The sequence below is a fragment of the Bombina bombina genome, chromosome 5 (assembly GCF_027579735.1).
Source record: "Bombina bombina isolate aBomBom1 chromosome 5, aBomBom1.pri, whole genome shotgun sequence".
Classification (NCBI taxonomy): Eukaryota; Metazoa; Chordata; class Amphibia; order Anura; family Bombinatoridae; genus Bombina; species Bombina bombina.
The window spans coordinates 96,284,058-96,306,716 of NC_069503.1; the positions used below are offsets into that span (position 1 = coordinate 96,284,058).

General features: G+C 37.4%; 1 protein-coding gene across 3 annotated transcripts in view; it reads left to right on the top strand.

The window, feature by feature from the left end:
- LOC128659971 (gastrula zinc finger protein XlCGF7.1-like) overlaps positions 1-17,767 on the top strand; it is a 61,406-nt gene extending 43,639 nt beyond the window's left edge. The window contains exons 1-3 of one of the 3 annotated variants that reach the window (XM_053713565.1): positions 14,876-14,992; positions 15,188-15,354; positions 15,812-17,767. In XM_053713565.1, the coding sequence (XP_053569540.1) occupies positions 15,862-16,830 (969 nt within the window). In that variant the 5' untranslated portion in view covers positions 14,876-14,992; positions 15,188-15,354; positions 15,812-15,861 and the 3' untranslated portion in view covers positions 16,831-17,767. Of the gene's footprint in view, positions 1-14,875; positions 14,993-15,187; positions 15,355-15,811 lie in introns of those variants that run through there. The other 2 variants (XM_053713564.1, XM_053713566.1) reach the window with 2 other exon arrangements.
- The last annotated feature ends 4,892 nt before the right edge of the window (positions 17,768-22,659 follow it).

Sequence of the window (22,659 nt, forward strand, 5' to 3'; positions counted from 1 at the left end):
TGAGTTGTATAAGGTATTAAATACTTTGGTGGGGTAAACCGTCATTTCTCTCTTTTTCTGGGGCAGTCGGGAGCTGGTCGGTTCTCAAAATCTGTCTAGGACTGGGTTTGGCGTAAGGTTAAAATTAGAGCTGCAACAACTAATCGTCATAATCGATAATAATCGATTATGAAAATAGTTGTCAACGAATCTCATAATCGATGAATCGATTAGTTGGTTTGCAATTAGTTGGTCTGTGCACAACACCAGCTGCTTCACTCCAATGAGCTCCTGCACATGGTATTGTGTTTTATGGTTATGTCTTTAGCCTAAAGGACATCTACAGACGTCTACTTTTCACTTTTTCAGGACAGTATACGTTTACAACTACCCCTGGCTTATGTGCAACCCAGCTATAATCGTCATCATTTGGATTGTTTATATTAAATCTGGTGATTTGGAACTATGCTTTTCATGATATAGTGCCAAGCTTGTTGTTTACACCTTGCCCCTAGATTGATGGGAGTTATTTACATTGATGTGCACTTTTATCTGTTTACACAATTATTAGCGTATTGCTTGCTATTGCTGATTATATGTACTGTATAAATAAATGTGTAAGGCTTTGTCCAGTTATTGATATACAGTCCTTAGCGCTTCTGATTTTGTTTTTTATTGTTTTTTTTATATTTTTAATAAATTGTGATAATATGTACCAGATTCTACCTTTATAAGTTTATATTTGTTATTTTTAGAGCGGACTAGATATTTCCCCTAACCTTATAGCTGGTTATTTACCATTGTGTATAGATATTCAAGATATTTTTATGTTAGAATGAAGTCAAGGGTTACTTTATTGAGAGGCCCCTTGCCAAGGTAGAAAACACTTAGCATTGGCGAAGAGCTAACAAAGATAAATATCCCACTTTGGTGAAATTGGCAAAACCCTACTTATACACCTAAACAGCCTTTTCTCTGCTGCAGGAATTATAGCTGCATACGGAGAACCAGCCTTAGCCAGAAGCATGTGGACATGTTGAGATTTTTGCATTTCAATGCAAAGTTTCTGAAATAGTGAATAACAAAATGTTATTAACAGTGATAGTCTAACTCTTTCTAGTTCTACCTCTTTTCAAACAGTTTGTGGTTTTGTTTTGTTTAATTATAAAACTGTGCTCTGCTGCTTAAAAATTGAAGAAACAGTTGTGTTAATGTAAAGTTTTAGTCTGAAGTTTATATTTGTAACACTCATTATGTGGATTTTATTTAAAACATAGAAAACTATTATTGATTCTCTTTTTATCCGATTAGTCGATTAATCGAAAAAATAATCGGCCGATTAATCGATTATGAAAATAATCGTTAGTTGCAGCCCTAGTTAAAATCGCCCGCTATGATGAGCTTAGTGTCTAGATGTTGAGCCACCAAGGAGGTTAGTGAACTCCAAAATGTGGGCGCTCTGTGATTAGGGCCATATACATTGCATAAGGTGTACCAGTCTCCCTGCCACTTGATTCTAGCAATAAGAAACCTACCCTCCGGGTCTGTTATCACATCTCCCAACTCATAGTCTAGGCCTTGTCATATAAAAAGGGCTACTCCTCTACTAGAACTATTGTAAGGGGCACTAAGGACCTCTGATACCCATTAGCTTTAAGTTTATCATGCTCTACAGCTGTCAGGTGGGTTTCTTGCAGGAGCATGATATGAGCCTGCAACTTTTTAAGATGGGTTATCCTCTTAATAGGGGAATTAATTCCCCCCACATTCCACGAGATTATTTTTATGGACATTTAAACCTTAATGGGAGTAGATACTGACAACCTCTCAACTCACCGATAGGTGACCCAAATCCACCCATGGGGAGAAATGAAGCCTGGCCAGAGGGTGCATTAGCTTTCAGGCTGTTAAGGTATAGATATATCAACATCATATAAGTCACCCCTATAAAAGTTGCTATAATAGGGAGGGGGGGGAGACATACTTGATAATGTTCTACATTCATGTCAGGTAGTAAGTAAGAGACACATAGCAGCAACATAATCAACATCATATAAGTTGCCCCTATAAAAGTTGCTATAATAGGGAGGGGGGGGAGACATACTTGATGATAATGTTCTACATTCATGTCAGGTAGTAAGTAAGAGACACATAGCCGCAACATATACATCAAAAACATAACAAAAATACAAATAACAATCGGGACATTAACAGCAACAGTCCTGAACATTGCAATACAATACCTATCCATCTAGAAATCTTCTTGAGTTCGTCAGAAGAAGAGTCTGAGGTATAAAATCAGTACCCAGACTAAGCAACCTGAAGGTAGGCAGCAAAATTATTAGTCAAGTCAACCAGGAGAGTCTCTCCAAGTTGGGGAGGGGCAGTCAGACATGTCTCTTTCCTGGTCCAGAAAGTCTTGAGCCTCTCTGGGTGAGTCAAAGAATTTGAAGCCTTGTCGGGCGCGTAGTTTTAGACGTGCTTAAAAAAGCAGGATAGCCTGACTTTTTTCTTTATGTAGGGAGCTGCATAATGGGAAAAAGTCTTTCCTTTTCTTAGCGACCTCTGAAGAATAGTCTTGGAAAATGTAGAGTCTCTTTTCATCATACAGTAGTAGTTCAACTTTTCTATATGCTTTGAGGAGTTGGATTTTAGACTGAAAGTTGAGATATTTAATCATCGCCCCACGAGGGGGAGTGTCTTTCCCTGTTGTCAATGGTCTATCCCCACCAATTCGGTGAGCTCTTTCTTCTTTCATCGGAATATATTCTGCAGGGATACCCAGTAGGTTAGGAAGAGAATGCTCGGCAAAATACAGTAGTTCTGATGGCCGGACAGATTTCGGAAGTCCCACCAGGCGCACATTGTTCCTGCGTGAGCGATTCTCCAAATCATCCACTTTTTGGTGCAGCTATTTATTTTGTTGGAGTAATTCTTTAACCTGGATGGAGGAGGTGTGATGGCTATCTTCCAGGTCAGATATTCTCTGCTCTGCTCCTGTCAACCGGGAGTTAAATTGCTTAACTTCAGACGTTAGATTATCCATACCCTTTTGTAGGATGTCTAGCTTGGACAATAATAGAGAGTTTAGGTGTTGCTCTCCCGAGTTGGAACTTTCAGTCTCCTGGGTAGCAGCAGATTTTGTAGGAGAGACATGCTGGTTCGGGTCTGGGGGTTGCCTATGTTTTTTCTCCTGTTGAGATTTATATCTATTCGACATTTTAGGAGCAGTCAGAAATTTGTCCATATAGATGAGTAAGGCAATCAAAGAGAGGCCAATGCGTTGGTAGGCAGCAGTGTATCTCTCCTCAGGGAATAAGTCACTACTGGACACTGACGGTAAAAGGAAGGAGGTTATGACCCGCTCCAGACCATAGAGCGGGAAAGGGGGAGTAGAGACACTACCACTGAACTTCAAGGGTTCCTATCTCCTGTTGTCACAGTCCTTGGAAAAGGGCAGATCCAGCTATTGGTGGATGGCAAGTGAAGAACTATAGTACCTGCACAGTGTAGAGTCCAGCCTGTAGAATGAAAGTTGTATCCCAGTGTGCTGCAGTGTCATACAGCAGAGGTGCAAGTTATAGGTCCTGCCAGAGGCTGTGTTGTATGATGTATCACCAAAGGGCAGTAAATCAAAGCAGGCGGAGGCCCAGGTGGGGTTTTTTTTATATATATTTTTATTGAAAAAATTCATGAAGGGTACAGAAAAAAGAAACAAAGGAAATAGTCAAGGGTGGGGGGGTATTACATCTCAAGTTTACATATTTAGGGGTTGTAAATATACATTTTGAACTAATAAAATAATAACATAAAAGTTTCCTTCTGGTTTATGCACCAGCCAGTTTACCACGGGCTTACATAAAGAAATTTAATGACATCTCAATCCCCCAAACCCAATTCCTTCCTCAATAACACAAAAAGCAGTTAATTCTTCCCTAAATGGATAAGATTGTTGTTACATACTATGCGAAAAAAGAAAGAAGAAGAGAGAGAAAAAAATAATATTTACAATGTCCTCAGCCTTCTCTTATTCTTAACTTAGTATACCAGGGGTAATTCATTTCTGAGTATTGCATTCATTACGTACTCTGTAGATCTAAGTGGGTAAATAATTTTCTTTTTCATATCCAATGACTGTGAATATATAAATATTTCCCATTTTTTAAAGAATCTTTCAACTTCATTGGTTTTATCTATCTCCAGTAAACATTGTTCTATAGTCATTTGTTTAAAGATATGATTATTTACTTCAGCTATAGCAGGCAGTTTTTTCTAGATCCATGTTTTCAATAATAAGAACCTAGCCACCCCAATAGCTTATTCAATAAATTCCTTATTATTAATAAAAAAATTTATCCGGAGGGAACAAAATGAATACTAGATCTCGATAGATTTTCTTCTCTGTTTTTAATATCCTCGATAGCCAGAAACTCATTTTGTTCCAGTATTGTCTAACTAATGTGCATTCCCAAAAGTAATGCACAATATCAGCCCCCCTGCTACCACATTTGACACATTCATCTTGTGTTTTGCTAATCCGTCTTGTCATAGCAGAAGGAGTAAGATATGTTTGATTTAGTATATTAATGTGTGCTTCTCTAAAATTGGTAGAGATGAAGATCTTATTAATTCTCATAATGCTATTTTGTATATATTCTTCATTAAATTCTGTTAATCCCTTCAGATGCCATTTCTTGGTGATCAATTGCAGATATAAGTTGCCCTCCTGTTTTAATGACTCCTTATACCATTTTTTTTTATAGAAAATGTTTCCATCTTGCATAGATCCAGAATATGAGTAAGTGAAGGCCAACCCCATTCATTATTTTGATTATGTAATAATTTATTGACAAGGTCTCTTAATTGTAAGTAAGCAAATAAATCTTTGCTAGGGAGGTCAAATTCACCTCTTAGCTCTTCAAATGTTTTAATCTGTGCTATATCTGAAGTAAAGTTGATCATTTGACTAATACTTATTAAACCCTTTCTTTTCCATCTATGGAATACTGCAGATTTTAATGCTTCTGGAAACGGAGGATAGCCAGTTATTGTTAAAAAATTGGATTCTGTAAAATTAACTTTTAGTTTCTTCCAGTATTGTTGCCAAGCTTTTATAATGCCAAAATATGAACTGAAATTTTTGATATTCTGTGGGATATCTTTAATTTGCGTATGTAATAACGCTCTTAGTATATAAGGTTTCACAATCTCTTCTTCTAATAATTTATCTGTAAAATATTCTTTGGGCTCGATGATTGAAAGCTCTCTGAGCTGGCGAGATTATTAAAGAATGCTCGCCAGTCCTTCTATTTCCCTTGTGGAATGATCTAAAGCCATTTTTTACCCTGAAAACAGGGTGTCTCGCTAAGGGGCGTATACTGCATTTTCATATGAAATGTGCACAACAAAATTCATATTTTAAACATTATACAAAACAAATATTTGAATCATTCACACAAAAATAAGCAGGGAAAAATTGTATTGTTAAGGTGCATCAAAATCGTAACAAAATTCTTCACCAGAAATCGTATGTTAACAAAAACGTAAAATTAGTATCTAATTTACACAGGAATAAATCAAATGAAATATTCACAGCGTAAATCGTAATTGTAGTACACTGAATGTGCAAAAATCACACAGAAATTTGAATTTATAAATACAAAATGCAAAGCGTAATTGTTGTTTTTTCGTAAAATGGGCTGAACATGGGCGTTCCATGGGCGTATATGAAAATGTCTCACTAATCCCAGCGTAATTCTATAAAGATTTTCGCATTGCAGATATCACAGTTTTTTCTCGCCAACTAAAAGGTGGCGAGCTTTTGTCAAAACAATACGAACACTTATAACCCCAATAGAAAAACTAATGCATACGAACATATAAGCGAATGTAAGATGCTATAAGCAGAAAGCAGCGTAATGTGAGTTATATTGGCTGCAGGATTTTAATTTTAAAGTGCTCCCCCTGCTCTCTGCTAACTTCGCACTAAGGAGCGAAGTTTCCCTATCCAGCAAGCTCCATTACTTTTAATAGGTGCCATCTCGCAACTCGCAGGGACTGCCCCTTTTTTTCGATCATTGCACCGGGGCAGCCCTGCGAGTGTCAGCGAGAAAAAGAAGGTTTGAGCTGGCGAACAATATATCATTGAGCCCTTTGTCTATCAGCCATTCAGCTGCTATTTTGACCAAGCATGCTAGATTATAATTCCCAATATCTGGTAATGCATAGCCCCATATTCTTTTGAGTTTGATAGTATTTTTAATGAGATTTTTCTCCTTTTATTTCCCCATAGAAATTCTGTTATATTTTTATTAAACAATATGATATCTGCCTTCTTTAGAAGAGGTAGGTTCTGTAATTTATACAGGATCTTAGGGAAGATAATAATTTTAATTAGTCCAATCTTTCCCGATAATGTTAATGGTAAATGTTTCCAAGCATTTAGCTGGAGATATATTTTCTGGAGAATTGGAATTAAGTTTATATCATACCAACATTTTGAATTCTTACTTAGATTGATGCCTATATACGTAATTTGATCAACGACTTTGAACGGGCTTTTATACGAGTCCTTATATTTGTTGAGCCATAAGAGTTCCGATTTATTAACGTTGACTTTATAACCTGAGAAAGAACTATATAATTCTATTATTTCCATTAATTTTGGGATATTATACTTACTATTTCTTAGAAAAATCAGTATATCATCCGCATATAATAAAAAAAATTCTTCTATATTTTTACATAAAACCCCTTGCAGCACCTGGCGAATTTTAATCCCTAGCGACTCAATCGATAAATTAAATAGAAAGGGAGATAGGGGCAGCCTTGTCTGGTACCTCTTTCCAGTGTTATTTCTGCAGATTCTATCCCATTCACCGAAATTGTAGAAACCGGATTATTATAAATAGTTTTGATAAAGTTCGCAAATGGTCCTGAAAAAACAAATTTAAGCAGAGACGTAAAAAGATGGTCCCACTGCACTGCGTCAAAAACTTTTTCAGCATCTAAAGCTACTATAGCTGCATCCTGATTTGGTTTATGGAGTTTTTCAGGTTGATTCGATATTTCTTTAAAATATTCAATAATGATGCATGCTTTTCGAATATTTACTACAGAGCTTCTACCATTCATGAAACCCACCTGATTGGGATGTATAATATTACCCATGATATTTTTTAATCTTTCTGCTACTATAGTAGCCAAAATCTTATAGTCTACATTAAGTAGAGAGATTGGCCTGTATGAGTCTACCCTCTCAGGATCCCTTCCTTTTTTAAAAATCATAATTGTGACAGCTCTAGTAAAATTCCTTGACATTGCACTATTCTCTATGTAGTAGTAGTTAAATAATCTAGTCAAATGTGGTAAGATTTCTTTATTTAATATTTTATAAAATTCGGCTGGGAACTGGTCTGGTCCAGGGGCTTTGTTTAATTTAGATTTATTTATTATTCCCTCTACTTCCTCCTCTGTAATTGGTGAGTTAATTTTTTCAATTTCATCTGCTGACAAATTAGGGGTTACAATAGTTTCCCAGAATCATTCCTTATTAACAGTATCTACCTCACATGCACTGTAAAATTTTTGGAATATGTGATGAAAGATCTCATTAATCTCTGTAGGGTTATGTAGGAGTGTGTCATATACTCTTATTGCGGATATTATACTATTTTTCTTTTCAGATTTCACTAGTCTAGCTAAATAGCTACCTGTTTTATTCCCAAATTTCATATATTTTGCCTTCTTTTTAAGTTCCTCTCTTGTAGCTTCTCGTAGATAGAATAGATCTCGCTCCTGTTTCACCTGGATATATTTTGACCAATTATTCTTTGAGCCACACTGAAGATATCTATTGAACATATTAGTTAGTTGGTTAGTAAGTTGCTTTTCTCTCTCCTTTCTTTTTTTCCTAAATCTAGTCATAAAACTTACTATTTCTCCCCTTAATACAGCTTTTGCTGTTTCCCATAGGTTTTCTAATCTATCTTCATATTCTCTGTTTAGATTTAGTAAGATATGCCATTTTTCTTTTAACATGGCTACAAAGGATGAGTTTTTTTAACATATATTTGGGGAAATAAAAGGAGTTTCTTTTATGGCTACTAGTTTTTATATCATCTAAAGAAAATTCTAGTGTGATGGGTGCATGATCAGAGATTGCGAAGTCCTTTATATCAGTCTTAGATTCTATTTTAAGAATGCAATCAGCTACTAAAAAATAATCAATCCTAGAGAGTGATAATAGTGATTTAGATAGGCATGTAAATCTTTTAACATCTGGGTACTGGACTCGCCAAATATCAGATACTTTAAGTGTTATTTAAATGTGTGTAAAATTCTCATTTCCTTGGCTATTCTATAGTCCTTCCCTCTGCCTTTTGTGCTTTTCCTGTCTATTGGAAATTTAGGCGTTAGGTTGAACTTTCCGGCTATTATTAAATTTGTCTCTACGTAGTTCAGCAATAGTGCCTGAAGTTTCCCCCAAAAATCCATATCTAAATTATTTGAACCATATACATTACATATAGTGTATATCTTCTTCCTAATTTCTATTTGCATTATAAGAAAGCAAGCATTTTCATCTAGTTTGACCTCTAAAATTTTATAGTCCAAATTTTTACTCAGCAGAATAGCGACTCCTTTTTTCCTTTCTGTGCATGGTGTGGCCAATATTTCTTTTACCCAATTAATTTTCAATTTAGCTGCTTCCACTGCGGATAATCTAACCTCTTGCTGGAATGCAATATCAGTATTAAATTTTTTAAGATGTTTAATAATTATCTTTCTTTGTATCGGTGAAACAATTCCCCCCAACATTCCATGATGTAAGATGAAGTGACTGTTTTAAACCAATAACCATATTATTATTCTAGAAGGTTTTATTGGTGGTATAACCACCTTAGTTACTCCTATTACTATTATTAGATCTATATTAATAGAGAAGGCTGAGAGAGAAAAAAAAAAAAAAAAAACGACAAAGAAAAACAAAGGGGAATAAATATCATTTAGCACCATCTGGGTATATATCATCATAACTTTCATGATTTTTTAGCAAGATACTGTGTAGCTTCTTCACTGTTCTGGAAAGATTTAAAACCTTCCTTATCCCCTATCTTTAATATAGCAGGATAGACTACAAACACTTGTATTCCTTTTTGGATAAACTGTGAGCACAGGTGGGACATTACTTTACTTTTATTGGAAGTTTCCAAATAAAAATCCTGGAAGATAAGAATCTTCCTATCCTCCAGCATTAGCGGTTCTGAAAGTTTTTTTAAAGTGTTTTAAGATTTCTAATTTATCTTTATAATTTAGAAATTTAGCTATTACAGGTCTGGAGAAAGACCTATTTGGGCGATCTTCTGTCACCTACTGTTTGTTGAAACCTAATCTGTGTGCTCTTTCAACTATAATTTCTGAGCCATCTCTTAGTATTCCTAGCCGTTTTGGAATTTCCTTTGTAATTAATGCTTTTAGATCTGAATTTGCAAATTTTTCTGATATGCCTATAAATCTTAAATTGTTCCTTCTCGATCTGTCTTCTGCTGTGTCAACTCTCTCTTGTAATTTTGTGATTTGCCCTGAGAGTGTCTCAATTATATTACTTTTAATACTCAATTGGTTCTCTAAATCAGAGATTCGATTTTCTGCCTCTCCTAACCTCTGATTAAATTGTTTTACTTCATTTGAAACTACTGAAAGTTCTAATCTTAATGTGTCAAACTGGGGCATCATTAGGGCTGATATCTGATTTATTAGCAATTGTGTATCTATATTAACATGCTTTGCATTCAGGCTTTCTGAGCTCTCTTGTGTTTGTTCATTAGCATTTTTGTTCCTATTTCTCTCTCTATTTTTAGCCATAGTTATTGGTGATTTATCTTTTAAATTATGGACAAATCTGTCCATTTATGTTGATCTACTCCCCTTGGGTGAGAATTGGCTGTGTATGTGGGAGAAAGAAGTGAATGTTTGTTAAAAACAAGTGGAACAGTGAAAAAGAAAGGGAGGAATCCCCCGAAAAGGGGGGAAAAAAAAAGCGGGTGTAGACTATTTGAAGGTCAGCAGACAACCTCTGACCAGCGTGTCTGAAGTGGTGAATCACAGTGTCTAATAGTGATAGGTGATTTTACAGTTCCTCGAGAGGAAAGTGTAAGAGAGAAAAAAAAAAAGAAAAAAATGTGTGGAGAAAAAAAAGAAAAGAAAAAAAAGTGTGCACACTATTGTAGTGAGGGGGAAATCTTGTAACTTTTAAGCACCAAATACTGTTGCATTGTTTTAATAGAAAAGTAGGCAAATTTACTAATAGCTAACCTTAGCTCTTTGCAATCTAGGCCCTTGATTTCTTATGGTCAGATAGCAAAGTTACATTACAATAAGTATTTGGCCTAAAAGTCTAGGCCTATGCACAGGTTAACATACGATAGTTGTCAACCTCTGTATAGCTTTTTTCATAGATTTACACTATCTTGATATAGTACATGAGATCAGCATAGCATATTATATAGAAAATGAGTGACACACTCTGTGAAGCCTCTAAAATATATTTACAATGTAATAAACCCTTATGTAGAGACCAAATAAATGGCAAAAATATATATACAAATAATGCAGTTCTTCTATCTATTCAGAGCAGGATTATCTTAAAGGCTAGGCCTACTGATAGGTAAACCGTAATAAGTCAGGTCTACATCCTGTTTTTCTTGTTTGTATGTAGCAAGATCACTTAACAATCAGGATTAGACCTTTTAGTTCAAGAATATATACTCAGTTTATAATAAGATAACCCACATAGACTAATCGGCTTCTTTACACCACTATAGTGAGGCCCAAATCTTTTCGTTTGAATCTATTAACAGTCAACAATTATATATGGGACACTGTTCAAAATATTAACCATAAACATCAACATAAAAATATAATTCTATGCATAGTGTATAGATAACTTTAGAATTTTACTGCAAAAAGCTTTTTAGACTAGAAAACATTATTCCAGTATTGTGTGCTCTCTATCTTAGCTGTAACTTCAAAGGCTTATTTATCCAAAACATTTATTGTAGCTTCCTGCATCAAACAGGCCTATGGCCAGCTTTTTCACTGGGTACTATCAGTCCCACAAGAGGTTTAATCTTATACAATTAAATCCTGGTGCACCCAGACTTAGGGGCTGAGAAATTTGAATGTCCAGATTGTGGAACTTCTTCTTCTTTAGTAAGGAAGATTTCAACAATTATTGAGACATTTATCCTTTTATCTTTCCTAGTATTGATTCTATACAAAGCAAGTTTCACAGTCTCAATTAAGAGAGTTCCAATAAAAGTCACGCACACAGCTCTATAAGCTTTTCCTGTATTCCTCGCTTCTTATTTTTACTTTCCTTTCTTAGCCATTGTGCTAAATGTTACGTGATTTAAAGTTCCTTACGGGGTATATATAAGCATCAAGAGAATGGGGAAAGAGAGAAAACAGCCACTAATAAATAACTGTGAGCCTCTTCACTAGGACTTTTGTAGAAGCTGAGTACTGTGCTGTAATACTGAATCATTTAGGACTCCAAGCAACGCTAACACAGTTCAGGTTATTAGCATATTTTCATAGCGTGCCAGCAGAATAACATGACAAATTTATACAAGAGTCTTTAAGGAGGGGTTTGTTGGTTTGCTCTTATAAAGTGTGCAGCTTCACTGGGGTCTATGAAAACAATCATACTTTCCACATACACTTTGTGCAATTTATGCCACCAGATTTCCATGCAACACTTAACCCTTGCAGCCTCCTCTTCCTTTGTTGCTAGAAAAACTAGCCTTATCCTTGACAACCTTGTTTTATACAGGTTAATGTGCTGTCTGGCACTTCTATTACCACAGCCAGTAAGCAGAGAATGTCACCTCTTATTTATATTATTCACCCAGACTTTAAGCTTTACACTTTGCAACCACGAAGTATATTACAGAATCAGAATCAGATTATCTTTATTTGCAGCATTCATGTGCTTGTTTCCAGCGTGTTCCTCCCCAACAGTGTCAGTCAGAAGGTGCTGCTTCAGCTACAAAGCTTTCAAAGCAAATGACAGGCTCGGCGGAGTATCAATATACTCATGTTCGTGTGCCACTTTCAGCGTGTGCTACTCGGCACCGGCACCCGGTCTCTAATGGTGCTCCAGGCTGACTTGTGGCGCGTACGCCCGGCTCCAATAACAGCCAAGGGCTTGGAACTGGCGGATTAGCTTTTCCCCGGTCTGCGCGACACATTCGCTCTCTGCTTGCCGTGAGTCCCGCCCACCGGAAGTCCTCCTGTAAACCCAAAATGGCACAGGTGGGGTTTTTGTGTATAGCTCTTCAGTGCCCCGGTATAAAAGCACCGCAGCAGAGTGTAGTCCTATATTGGTGTAGCACCTTCAGAGTAAATGTTGCAGCAGCGCAGGGTCAGGCCTTAGAGTATAAGAGTCCCTTATTGCTTGTCCACTTGGTACAAATTGACCCCTCTATCGTTGGATATCTGGTCAGCGGATATGAAAAAAAAGAAGAGGGGGTGCAGAGAAAAGCGAGCAATACAGGAGCTGGGGTTCCTAGGGTATATGGCAAAGTCTCTTGCAGCAGGAAAAGTATGTGGAGATTGCTAAAAGTTACAGTATGGCAGTACACACAGTGCTCTATGAGTGAAGGCTGCAATCTACAAAGTTAGCACTGGCATTTAGTGTAGTTGTGAACGATCGTGAGCAGGCTGCTGAAAAAAATTAAAATACTGCGTACTTTGTCGTCTGCCGCTACTTACATTCAGAGTCTCTGTGGGTCGGGAGGGGTTCGCCACTACACAGGTGGCTCTGTCTCTGATGCGTAAGCTCCCAGCACACAACTCAGGTCTTCCGAACACTAGCCTCAGCAGTGTCACATGCGAGTCTCTAGAGGCCTGCTCCAGAGTGGAGCCCCGACCCTCCAGAGCACCCTCAGAGGTCCAGTGACAGCCAGCAGCTTGGCAAAGTTATTTGTCCCCCAGAGATGGTAGTGCGCTCCTCAGTGGTAGCGGTGTAGGGGTTGGTAAAGGCAGAGGTGAGCAGGACACCAGCCGGGTAAGATCGCAAGCTCCACGAGGGTAGGCAAGATGGGGATCGGCGTCTGCAGCGTAGTTCTTCCAGTGGTGAGGGTAAAAGTTGTTGCGCCTCTCAAACAACTGCATCTGTAGTACTCGATGCCTCCAGGCTAAGCAATAAAGTAGCCAAGGAAAAGTTTGGGAGCCAGTGTGGAGCTTAAATATAGGTTTTGTGTAGAGTTAAACACGGAGCTCTGTCGAGATGCTTCCACACTGTAGCTCCGCCCACCGGAAGTCCCCCAAATCACTTTTTTTCAAAATTAGCGCTAGTTACATTGGAACACTGATATCTGTCAGGAATCCCTGAATATCCCTTGACATGTATATATATATATTTTTAGAAGGCATACCAAAGTATTGATCTACGCCCATTTTGGTATATTTCATGCCACCATTTCACTGTCAAATTAAATCAAATAAAAAAAAATTGTTTACTTTTTCACAAATTTTTTCACAAACTTTAGGTTTCTCACTGAAATTATTTACAAACAACTTGTGCAATTATGGAATAATTGGTTGTAAATCCTTCTCTGGGATTCCCTTTATTTAGAAATAGCAGACATATATGGCTTTGGCATTGCTTTTTGGTAATTACAAGGCCGCTAATTACCGCTGTGCACCACACGTTTATTATGCCCAGCAGTGAAGGGGTTAATTAGGGAGCTTGTAGGGTTAATTTTAGCTAAAGTGTAGTGTAGTAGACAACCCAAAGTATTGATCTAGGCCCATTTTCGTGTATTTAATGCCACCATTTCACGGCCAAATGCGATCAAATAAAAAAAAAAAGTTTAACTTTTTTACTAATTTTTTTTACAAATTTTAGGTTTCTCACTGAAATTATTTATAAATAGCTTGTTCAATTATGGCACAAATGGTTGTAAATGCTTCTCTGGGATCCCACTTTGTTCAGAAATAGCAGACATATATGGCTTTGGTGTTGTTTTTTGGCAATTAGAAGGCCGCTAAATGCCGCTGCGCATCACACTTGTAATATGACCAGCAGTGACAAGGTTAATTAGGGAGCTTGCAGGGTTAATTTTAGCTTTAGTGTAGAGATTAGCCTCCCACCTGACACATCCCACCCCCTGATCCCTCCCAAACAGCTCTCTTCCCTCCCCCACCCACAATTGTCCCAGCCATCTTAAGTACTGGCAGAAAGTCTGCCAGTACTAAAATAAAAGTGTTTCTTTTTTTAATATCTGCTCAGCTATGATAGACCCCCCTTAGCCCCCAACCTCCCTGATTCCCCCCAAACAGCTCTCTAACCCTCCGCCGCTACCTATTAGCTGTCATCTTGGGTTTTGCCCCCCCTCAATACCCCCTCCCCCTTCCAGAGCCTTTGATATTTATTCTCCCCCCCGCCTCTCACTTCACAATCCAAGGAACATTGATAGCAGTGGTTGCTGCAAACACACACCCCTTTAGGCCCCCTGCATGTTCCCGACACCCAGCGTGCACATTGCACATACAGGAACTGGATGCCGGGTAGCGATCAGCCCCCTACCCACCTTCCTGCTAAGCTCCCACCCACCAACGGTCGGCACCATCGCTACAGGTGCAGAGAGGACCACAGAGTGGCTCTCTTTGCATCGGATGCTTAAAAAAGCATATTGCAGGATGCCTCAATATCGAGGTATCACTGCAATCGCTTCCAGTGCTCAAGACCAAGGACCTACCAGGTACGTCCATTGTCACTAACTCAAAGTTTTTGCAGGATGTACTTGGTACATCCTTGGTCGTTAAGAGGTTAAACAGAACCATTATTTATTATTATTTGTCTAAACCATTTAATATACTTTTTACAGACACGGCCAGAGCACTGAGAGATATCAGGTATTGATGTAACTGGAGTGAATAAGGGAACCTTCTTCCTGAGCACAGACATTGGAGCCTGATATCATCATGCACTCATATGTGTTAGGTGAGTAAAATAGATATTATGCTAACTTTAATTACTGGGAAAATAGAATAGATCACTCATTAAACAAATATAAACTATTATATTTATATCTGCATCTATTAGAACATTTGTGTCAGTGACGTTATAAAGAAGGAACAACTCCTATTTTGCTGAGTAACAGGGTAATAAATAGTACTCCCCCTTCTGTCCTTTTAGACATATTATATCTAACAACTGCCTAACCTCATCCCAAGACCTGGTTCATTACTCAGAACTCCGGCAACTCCACCTTCCCCTCCCCTGACCTCGCTCATGGAACACCCACAACTCACCCAGTGTTCCCCACCCCAGAACCACCACTGATTTGTGTGCTTATTTTTACAGTGAGTATTATTAAACTAATACAGTTTTTGTCTGTTTATATAAATAGAAGAACCACAGTCAAAAGCTAAAGATTATCATTAGGTCACTGCTTCTCAAAACATCTCACACTGATTATTAGTCGGTGATGATTAAGACATCATATTCTCACCCAACTGGTTGTGCATGAGCCAGGCAGCACTGTATGTGCACTGTATGTAACCTGGCTCCCATTATCCACACGCACCTTGTTTAATACAGCCCTATAACTTGTTTTCATCAGTAATTTAGGTTACTATGATGTAGTAATGTTTACATTCTATGTCATCCTTTTTAATTTGTGATTTACAGGTAAATGAATTTAAAAATACAAAACGGAAGACATTTTTGAGTATAAAAAATGTTTTTTTTTAATGAGATCAATTATATTATAAAGAATAAACAGTCTTATTTTTCTTTATTCCATTTCTTTTTATGTAGACAAACACGTCAGTAGTTCATCTCCATCCTTCACTACAGCAAGCATCAGAATGATACCGCAAACTCCAATAGTCTTACACACTAATGACTATTCACAAACATTGGGGATATCACAGCAGATATTTAAAGGAGATAGTGAATTGGCAGGAACTGGAAAGCAATCACTATGTACAGAGAGTAATTTAGTCATCAAACAAGAGGACAACATTTATGACTTATCTAGTGAAATTATTATCCCAGAGGATAAACCACATATATTTACTGAGTTTTCAAAACCTATTAAAGAAGAGAAAAGTCTACAGTCTAGCCAAATGATTCATACAAAGGAACAACCTTTCCAATGTACAGAATGTGAGAAAAGCTTTAGATGGAAGTCTCATCTACTAGAACATCACAAAATTCACACAGGTGAGAAACCACACACATGTACTGAGTGCGGCAAATGTTTTACACGAATGAATCATCTGAAAAGTCATAAAAATATTCACACAGGAGAAAATCCTTTAACATGTACAGAGTGTGGAAAAAGTTTTACACAAAAGAGTGATCTGAAAAAGCATGAAAGGATTCACACAGGAGAAATGCCGTTCACATGTACAGAGTGTGGAAAAAGTTTTACACGAATGGATTGTCTGAAAAGTCATGAAAAGATTCACACAGGGGAAAAGCCTTTCACATGTACAGAGTGTGGAAAAAGTTTTGCAGAAAAGAGTAATCTGAAAACTCATGAAAGGATTCACACAGGAGAAAAGCCTTTCACATGTACAGAGTGTGGAAAAAGTTTTACACGAATCAATCATTTGAAAACTCATGAAAGGATTCACACAGGGGAAAAGCCTTTCACATGTACAGAGTGTGGGAAAAGTTTTAGACAAATGAGTAATCTGGAAATGCATGAAAGGAGTCACACAGGAGAAAAGCCTTTCACATGTACAGAGTGTGGGAAAAGTTTTACAGAAAAGAGAAATCTGAAAAAGCATGAATGGATTCACAAGGGAAGAAACCTTTCACATGTTTAGAAAGTGGAAAAAAGGTTTTTATTGAAATCCGGTACCACAAAACACCAAATATTTACATACAAACTTTATATATACACAGTATACAAACCTGTTTACAGTTTTCCTAAAGAGGACAAACTCTCTAAATAGAAGCATCAAAAAGGATGATATTGTAAATAATACTTTCTAATTCCCAGTTATAAAAGCCCCAGATTTAAAGTGCTCCTGTGCACCTCAATTTCTCTCATATAAATGTGATAGAATCCAAATACCACACAGGAATATACAGATCTGTCCTCATACTGACCAGTTTACACAACCATGCACCACCAAAGCACCCCAGTGTTGTTTATTAATATGTCAGTGTTAGGAGTTGTACGTTTGATTTACATAGAGGAGAAAATAATTAAATTTACAGAATAAAGGAGTCTTTATATGAATAGAGTGTTAGACAATTATATAAACAAGAACATCAGTCTCAAATGATTGACATCTGGAAGATATATTTACTATGCACATTATGTGGATAAACCTTTTCTTATAGCAGTAGATGCTTAGCATTGTACATGTTATTTACCAGAGGAATTACTGAGGGGAAACTGATTTTATTTAATGAGACACAATATCAATAACCGGTACATACGTGATCATAATCAGTTTAATTTAAATGGCTACTATAACCTACATGTATACTGGGTATGTAATATGTGTGTCATGTTCTGTAACTTGATATTATGTCTGTTAGATGTTTTCATGTTAGTTAGAAGCCACAAGAACTGATAATAGCACATACTGTATATATAAAGGGAACATTATATGTCTGATAAATCCCTTTGTATCAAGAGCACAAGTGTTAGGTATATTTATACCATTGTGTGCATATATCATGTAATGCTGCTTTTTACTATACAATGATATACAATGTTTTTTCATGCAAATAAAAAGTGATTGTAATCCAGACCAGTATTTTGTGTTTTTTGTATAATTAAACACACAATATCACAGAATAATTAGGAAAACATCATGAGTTTCCAATTTACTTCTATTATCTAATTTGCTTTCTTCTTTTGGTATCCTTTGTTATAGAGTAAACCTAGGAGGCTGATATTATATGAGCTTAGGGGCGTGCACGTGTATTTAGCACTGTACAGCAGTGTTTGTAACTGTATAACAGCTATAAATGTTCTTGCAAACTCTGCTGTCTAAAAATACGTGCACTCTCCTGAGTTCACCTAGGATTACTTTTTAACAACGGATACTAAGAGAACTAAGCACAATTGATAATAAATGACAATTGGAAAGTTTATTGAAATGTCATGTCCTATACAATCCATTTAAGTTTAATTTTGACTTTACTGTCCCTTTAACAGTACGTAAAACAATATTAAATTAACCCCCGATCTTCACCAACCCAGGTTAATAATCACCAGCAAGACTTTATACACAGACATTTTCTGTTACTTAAATTGATAAGAAATTACACTTTCATGATTCAGATAGAATGTGTAATTTTATGATACTTTTTAATTTCCCTTTTGTTATCAAACTTATGTACTACTGGGAGCTGACTGGTGGCTACACACATGTGCCTCTTGTCATTGGCTCACCAGATGTGCTCAGCTAGCTCCCAGTAGTTAATTGCTGCTCTATAGCTGACTTTGCAGGAGTTAAAGGGACAGTCTACTCACCTTGGTCATCATAAAGTCTTACCTTAGTTTAAGCTGCAAATAGCCTCCTGCACCTTTTCTATATCAGGCAGCAGGAACAGTAAAAAAGTTATTTAAAATGAATAATGGCTGCCAAGCTCAGCCCACTGATGACATCATGATCTGGGTTGCATCTAGGCACTCTGCTGAATAGCATCAGTCTGTTCAATCCAACTAGTGAGCCTTTTGTGATTGGATGCCATATGCAGCCCAGATCATGATGACATCAGTGGACTGAGCTTGGCAGTCATTTCTTTCATGTAATTAGCAAGAGTCCATGAGCTAGTGACGTATGGGATATACATTCCTACCAGGAGGGGCAAAGTTTCCCAAACCTCAAAATGCCTACAAATACACCCCTCACCACACCCACAATTCAGTTTTACAAACTTTGCCTCCGATGGAGGTGGTGAAGTAAGTTTGTGCTAGATTCTACGTTGATATGCGCTCCGCAGCAAGTTGGAGCCCGGTTTTCCTCTCAGCGTGCAGTGAATGTCAGAGGGATGTGAGGAGAGTATTGCCTATTTGAATGCAGTGATCTCCTTCTACGGGGTCTATTTCATAGGTTCTCTGTTATCGGTCGTAGAGATTCATCTCTTACCTCCCTTTTCAGATCGACGATATACTCTTATATATACCATTACCTCTGCTGATTCTCGTTTCAGTACTGGTTTGGCTATCTGCTATATGTAGATGAGTGTCCTGGGGTAAGTAAGTCTTATTTTCTGTGACACTCCAAGCTATGGTTGGGCACTTTGTTTATAAAGTTCTAAATATATGTATTCAAACATTTATTTGCCTTGACTCAGAATGTTCAACTTTCCTTATTTTCAGACAGTCAGTTTCATATTTGGGATAATGCATTTTAATTTAACTTTTTTCTTACCTTAAAATTTGACTTTTTCCCTGTGGGCTGTTAGGCTCGCGGGGGCTGAAAATGCTTCATTTTATTGCGTCATTCTTGGCGCGGACTTTTTTTGCGCAAAAATTCTATTTCCGTTTCACGTATGACGCCGGAAGTTGCGTCATTTTTTGACGTTATTTTGCGCCAAAAATGTCGGCGTTCCGGATGTGGCGTCATTTTTGGCGCCAAAAAGCATTTAGGCGCCAAATAATGTGGCCGTCTTATTTGGCGCGAAAAAATATGGGCGTCGCTTTTGTCTCCACATTATTTAAGTCTCATTTTTTATTGCTTCTGGTTGCTAGAAGCTTGTTCTTTGGCATTTTTTCCCATTCCTGAAACTGTCATTTAAGGAATTTGATCAATTTTGCTTTATATATATGTTGTTTTTTCTCTTACATATTGCAAGATGTCTCACGTTGCATCTGAGTCAGAAGATACTACAGGAAAATCGCTGTCAAGTGCTGAATCTACCAAAGCTAAGTGTATCTGCTGTAAACTTTTGGTAGCTATTCCTCCAGCTGTTGTTTGTATTGATTGTCATGACAAACTTGTTAAAGCAGATAATATTTCCTTTAGTAAAGTACCATTGCCTGTTGCAGTTCCTTCAACATCTAAGGTGCAGAATGTTCCTGATAATATAAGAAATTTTGTTTCTGAATCCATAAAGAAGGCTATGTCTGTTATTTCTCCTTCTAGTAAACGTAAAAAATCTTTTAAAACTTCTCTCCCTACAGATGAATTTTTAAATGAACATCATCATTCTGATTCTGATGATTCCTCTGGTTCAGAGGATTCTGTCTCAGAGGTTGATGCTGATAAATCTTCATATTTATTTAAAATGGAATTTATTCGTTCTTTACTTAAAGAAGTACTAATTGCTTTAGAAATAGAGGATTCTGGTCCTCTTGATACTAATTCTAAACGTTTAGATAAGGTATTTAAAGCTCCTGTGGTTATTCCAGAAGTTTTTCCTGTTCCTAATGCTATTTCTGCAGTAATTTCCAAAGAATGGGATAATTTGGGTAATTCATTTACTCCTTCTAAACGTTTTAAGCAATTATATCCTGTGCCATCTGACAGATTAGAATTTTGGGACAAGATCCCTAAAGTTGATGGGGCTATTTCTACCCTTGCTAAACGTACTACTATTCCTACGTCAGATGGTACTTCGTTTAAGGATCCTCTAGATAGGAAAATTGAATCCTTTCTAAGAAAAGCTTATCTGTGTTCAGGTAATCTTCTTAGACCTGCTATATCTTTGGCTGATGTTGCTGCAGCTTCAACTTTTTGGTTGGAAACTTTAGCACAACAAGTAACACATCGTGATTCTCATGATATTATTATTCTTCTTCAGCATGCTAATAATTTTATCTGTGATGCCATTTTTGATATTATCAGAGTTGATGTCAGGTTTATGTCTCTAGCTATTTTAGCTAGAAGAGCTTTATGGCTTAAAACTTGGAATGCTTATATGGCTTCTAAATCAACTTTACTTTCCATTTCTTTCCAGGGTAACAAATTATTTGGTTCTCAGTTGGATTCCATTATTTCAACTGTTACTGGTGGGAAAGGAACTTTTTTACCACAGGATAAAAAATCTAAAGGTAAAAACAGGGCTAATAATCGTTTTCGTTCCTTTCGTTTCAACAAAGAACAAAAGCCTGATCCTTCATCCTCAGGAGCAGTTTCAGTTTGGAGACCATCTCCAGTCTGGAATAAATCCAAGCCAGCTAGAAAGGCAAAGCCTGCTTCTAAGTCCACATGAAGGTGCGGCCCTCATTCCAGCTCAGCTGGTAGGGGGCAGGTTACGTTTTTTCAAGGAAATTTGGATCAATTCTGTTCACAATCTTTGGATTCAGAGCATTGTTTCAGAAGGGTACAGAATTGGTTTCAAGTTGAGACCTCCTGCAAAGAGATTTTTTCTTTCCCGTGTCCCAGTAAATCCAGTAAAAGCTCAAGCATTTCTGAAATGTGTTTCAGATCTAGAGTTGACTGGAGTAATTATGCCAGTTCCAGTTCCGGAACAGGGGATGGGGTTTTATTCAAATCTCTTCATTGTACCAAAGAAGGAGAATTCTTTCAGACCAGTTCTGGATCTAAAAATATTGAATCGTTATGTAAGGATACCAACGTTCAAGATGGTAACTGTAAGGACTATCTTACCTTTTGTTCAGCAAGGGAATTATATGTCCACAATAGATTTACAGGATGCATATCTGCATATTCCGATTCATCCAGATCATTATCAGTTCCTGAGATTCTCGTTTCTGGACAAGCATTACCAATTTGTGGCTCTGCCGTTTGGCCTAGCTACAGCTCCAATAATTTTTACAAAGGTTCTCGGTGCCCTGCTGTCTGTAATCAGAGAACAGGGTATTGTGGTATTTCCTTATTTGGACGATATCTTGGTACTTGCTCAGTCTTTACATTTAGCAGAATCTCATACGAATCGACTTGTGTTGTTTCTTCAAGATCATGGTTGGAGGATCAATTTACCAAAAAGTTCTTTGATTCCTCAGACAAGGGTAACTTTTCTTGGTTTCCAGATGGATTCAGTGTCCATGACTCTGTCTTTAACAGACAAGAGACGTCTAAAGTTGATTGCAGCTTGTCGAAACCTTCAGTCTCAATCATTCCCTTCGGTAGCCTTTGCTCGTTTTCACATGCGACCTCTTCAGCTCTGTATGCTGAAGCAATGGTGCAAGGATTACACGAAGATATCTCAATTAATATCTTTAAAACCGATTGTTCGACACTCTCTAACATGGTGGACAGATCACCATCGTTTAATTCAGGGGGCTTCTTTTGTGCTTCCGACTTGGACTGTAATTTCAACAGATGCAAGTCTCACAGGTTGGGGAGCTGTGTGGGGATCTCTGACGGCACAAGGAGTTTGGGAATCTCAGGAGGTGAGATTACCGATCAATATTTTGGAACTCCGTGCAATTTTCAGAGCTCTTCAGTTTTGGCCTCTTCTGAAGAGAGAATCGTTCATTTGTTTTCAGACAGACAATGTCACAACTGTGGCATACATCAATCATCAAGGAGGGACTCACAGTCCTCTGGCTATGAAAGAAGTATCTCGAATTTTGGTTTGGGCGGAATCCAGCTCCTGTCTAATCTCTGCGGTTCATATCCCAGGTGTAGACAATTGGGAAGCGGATTATCTCAGTCGCCAAACGTTGCATCCGGGCGAATGGTCTCTTCACCCAGAGGTATTTCTTCAGATTGTTCAAATGT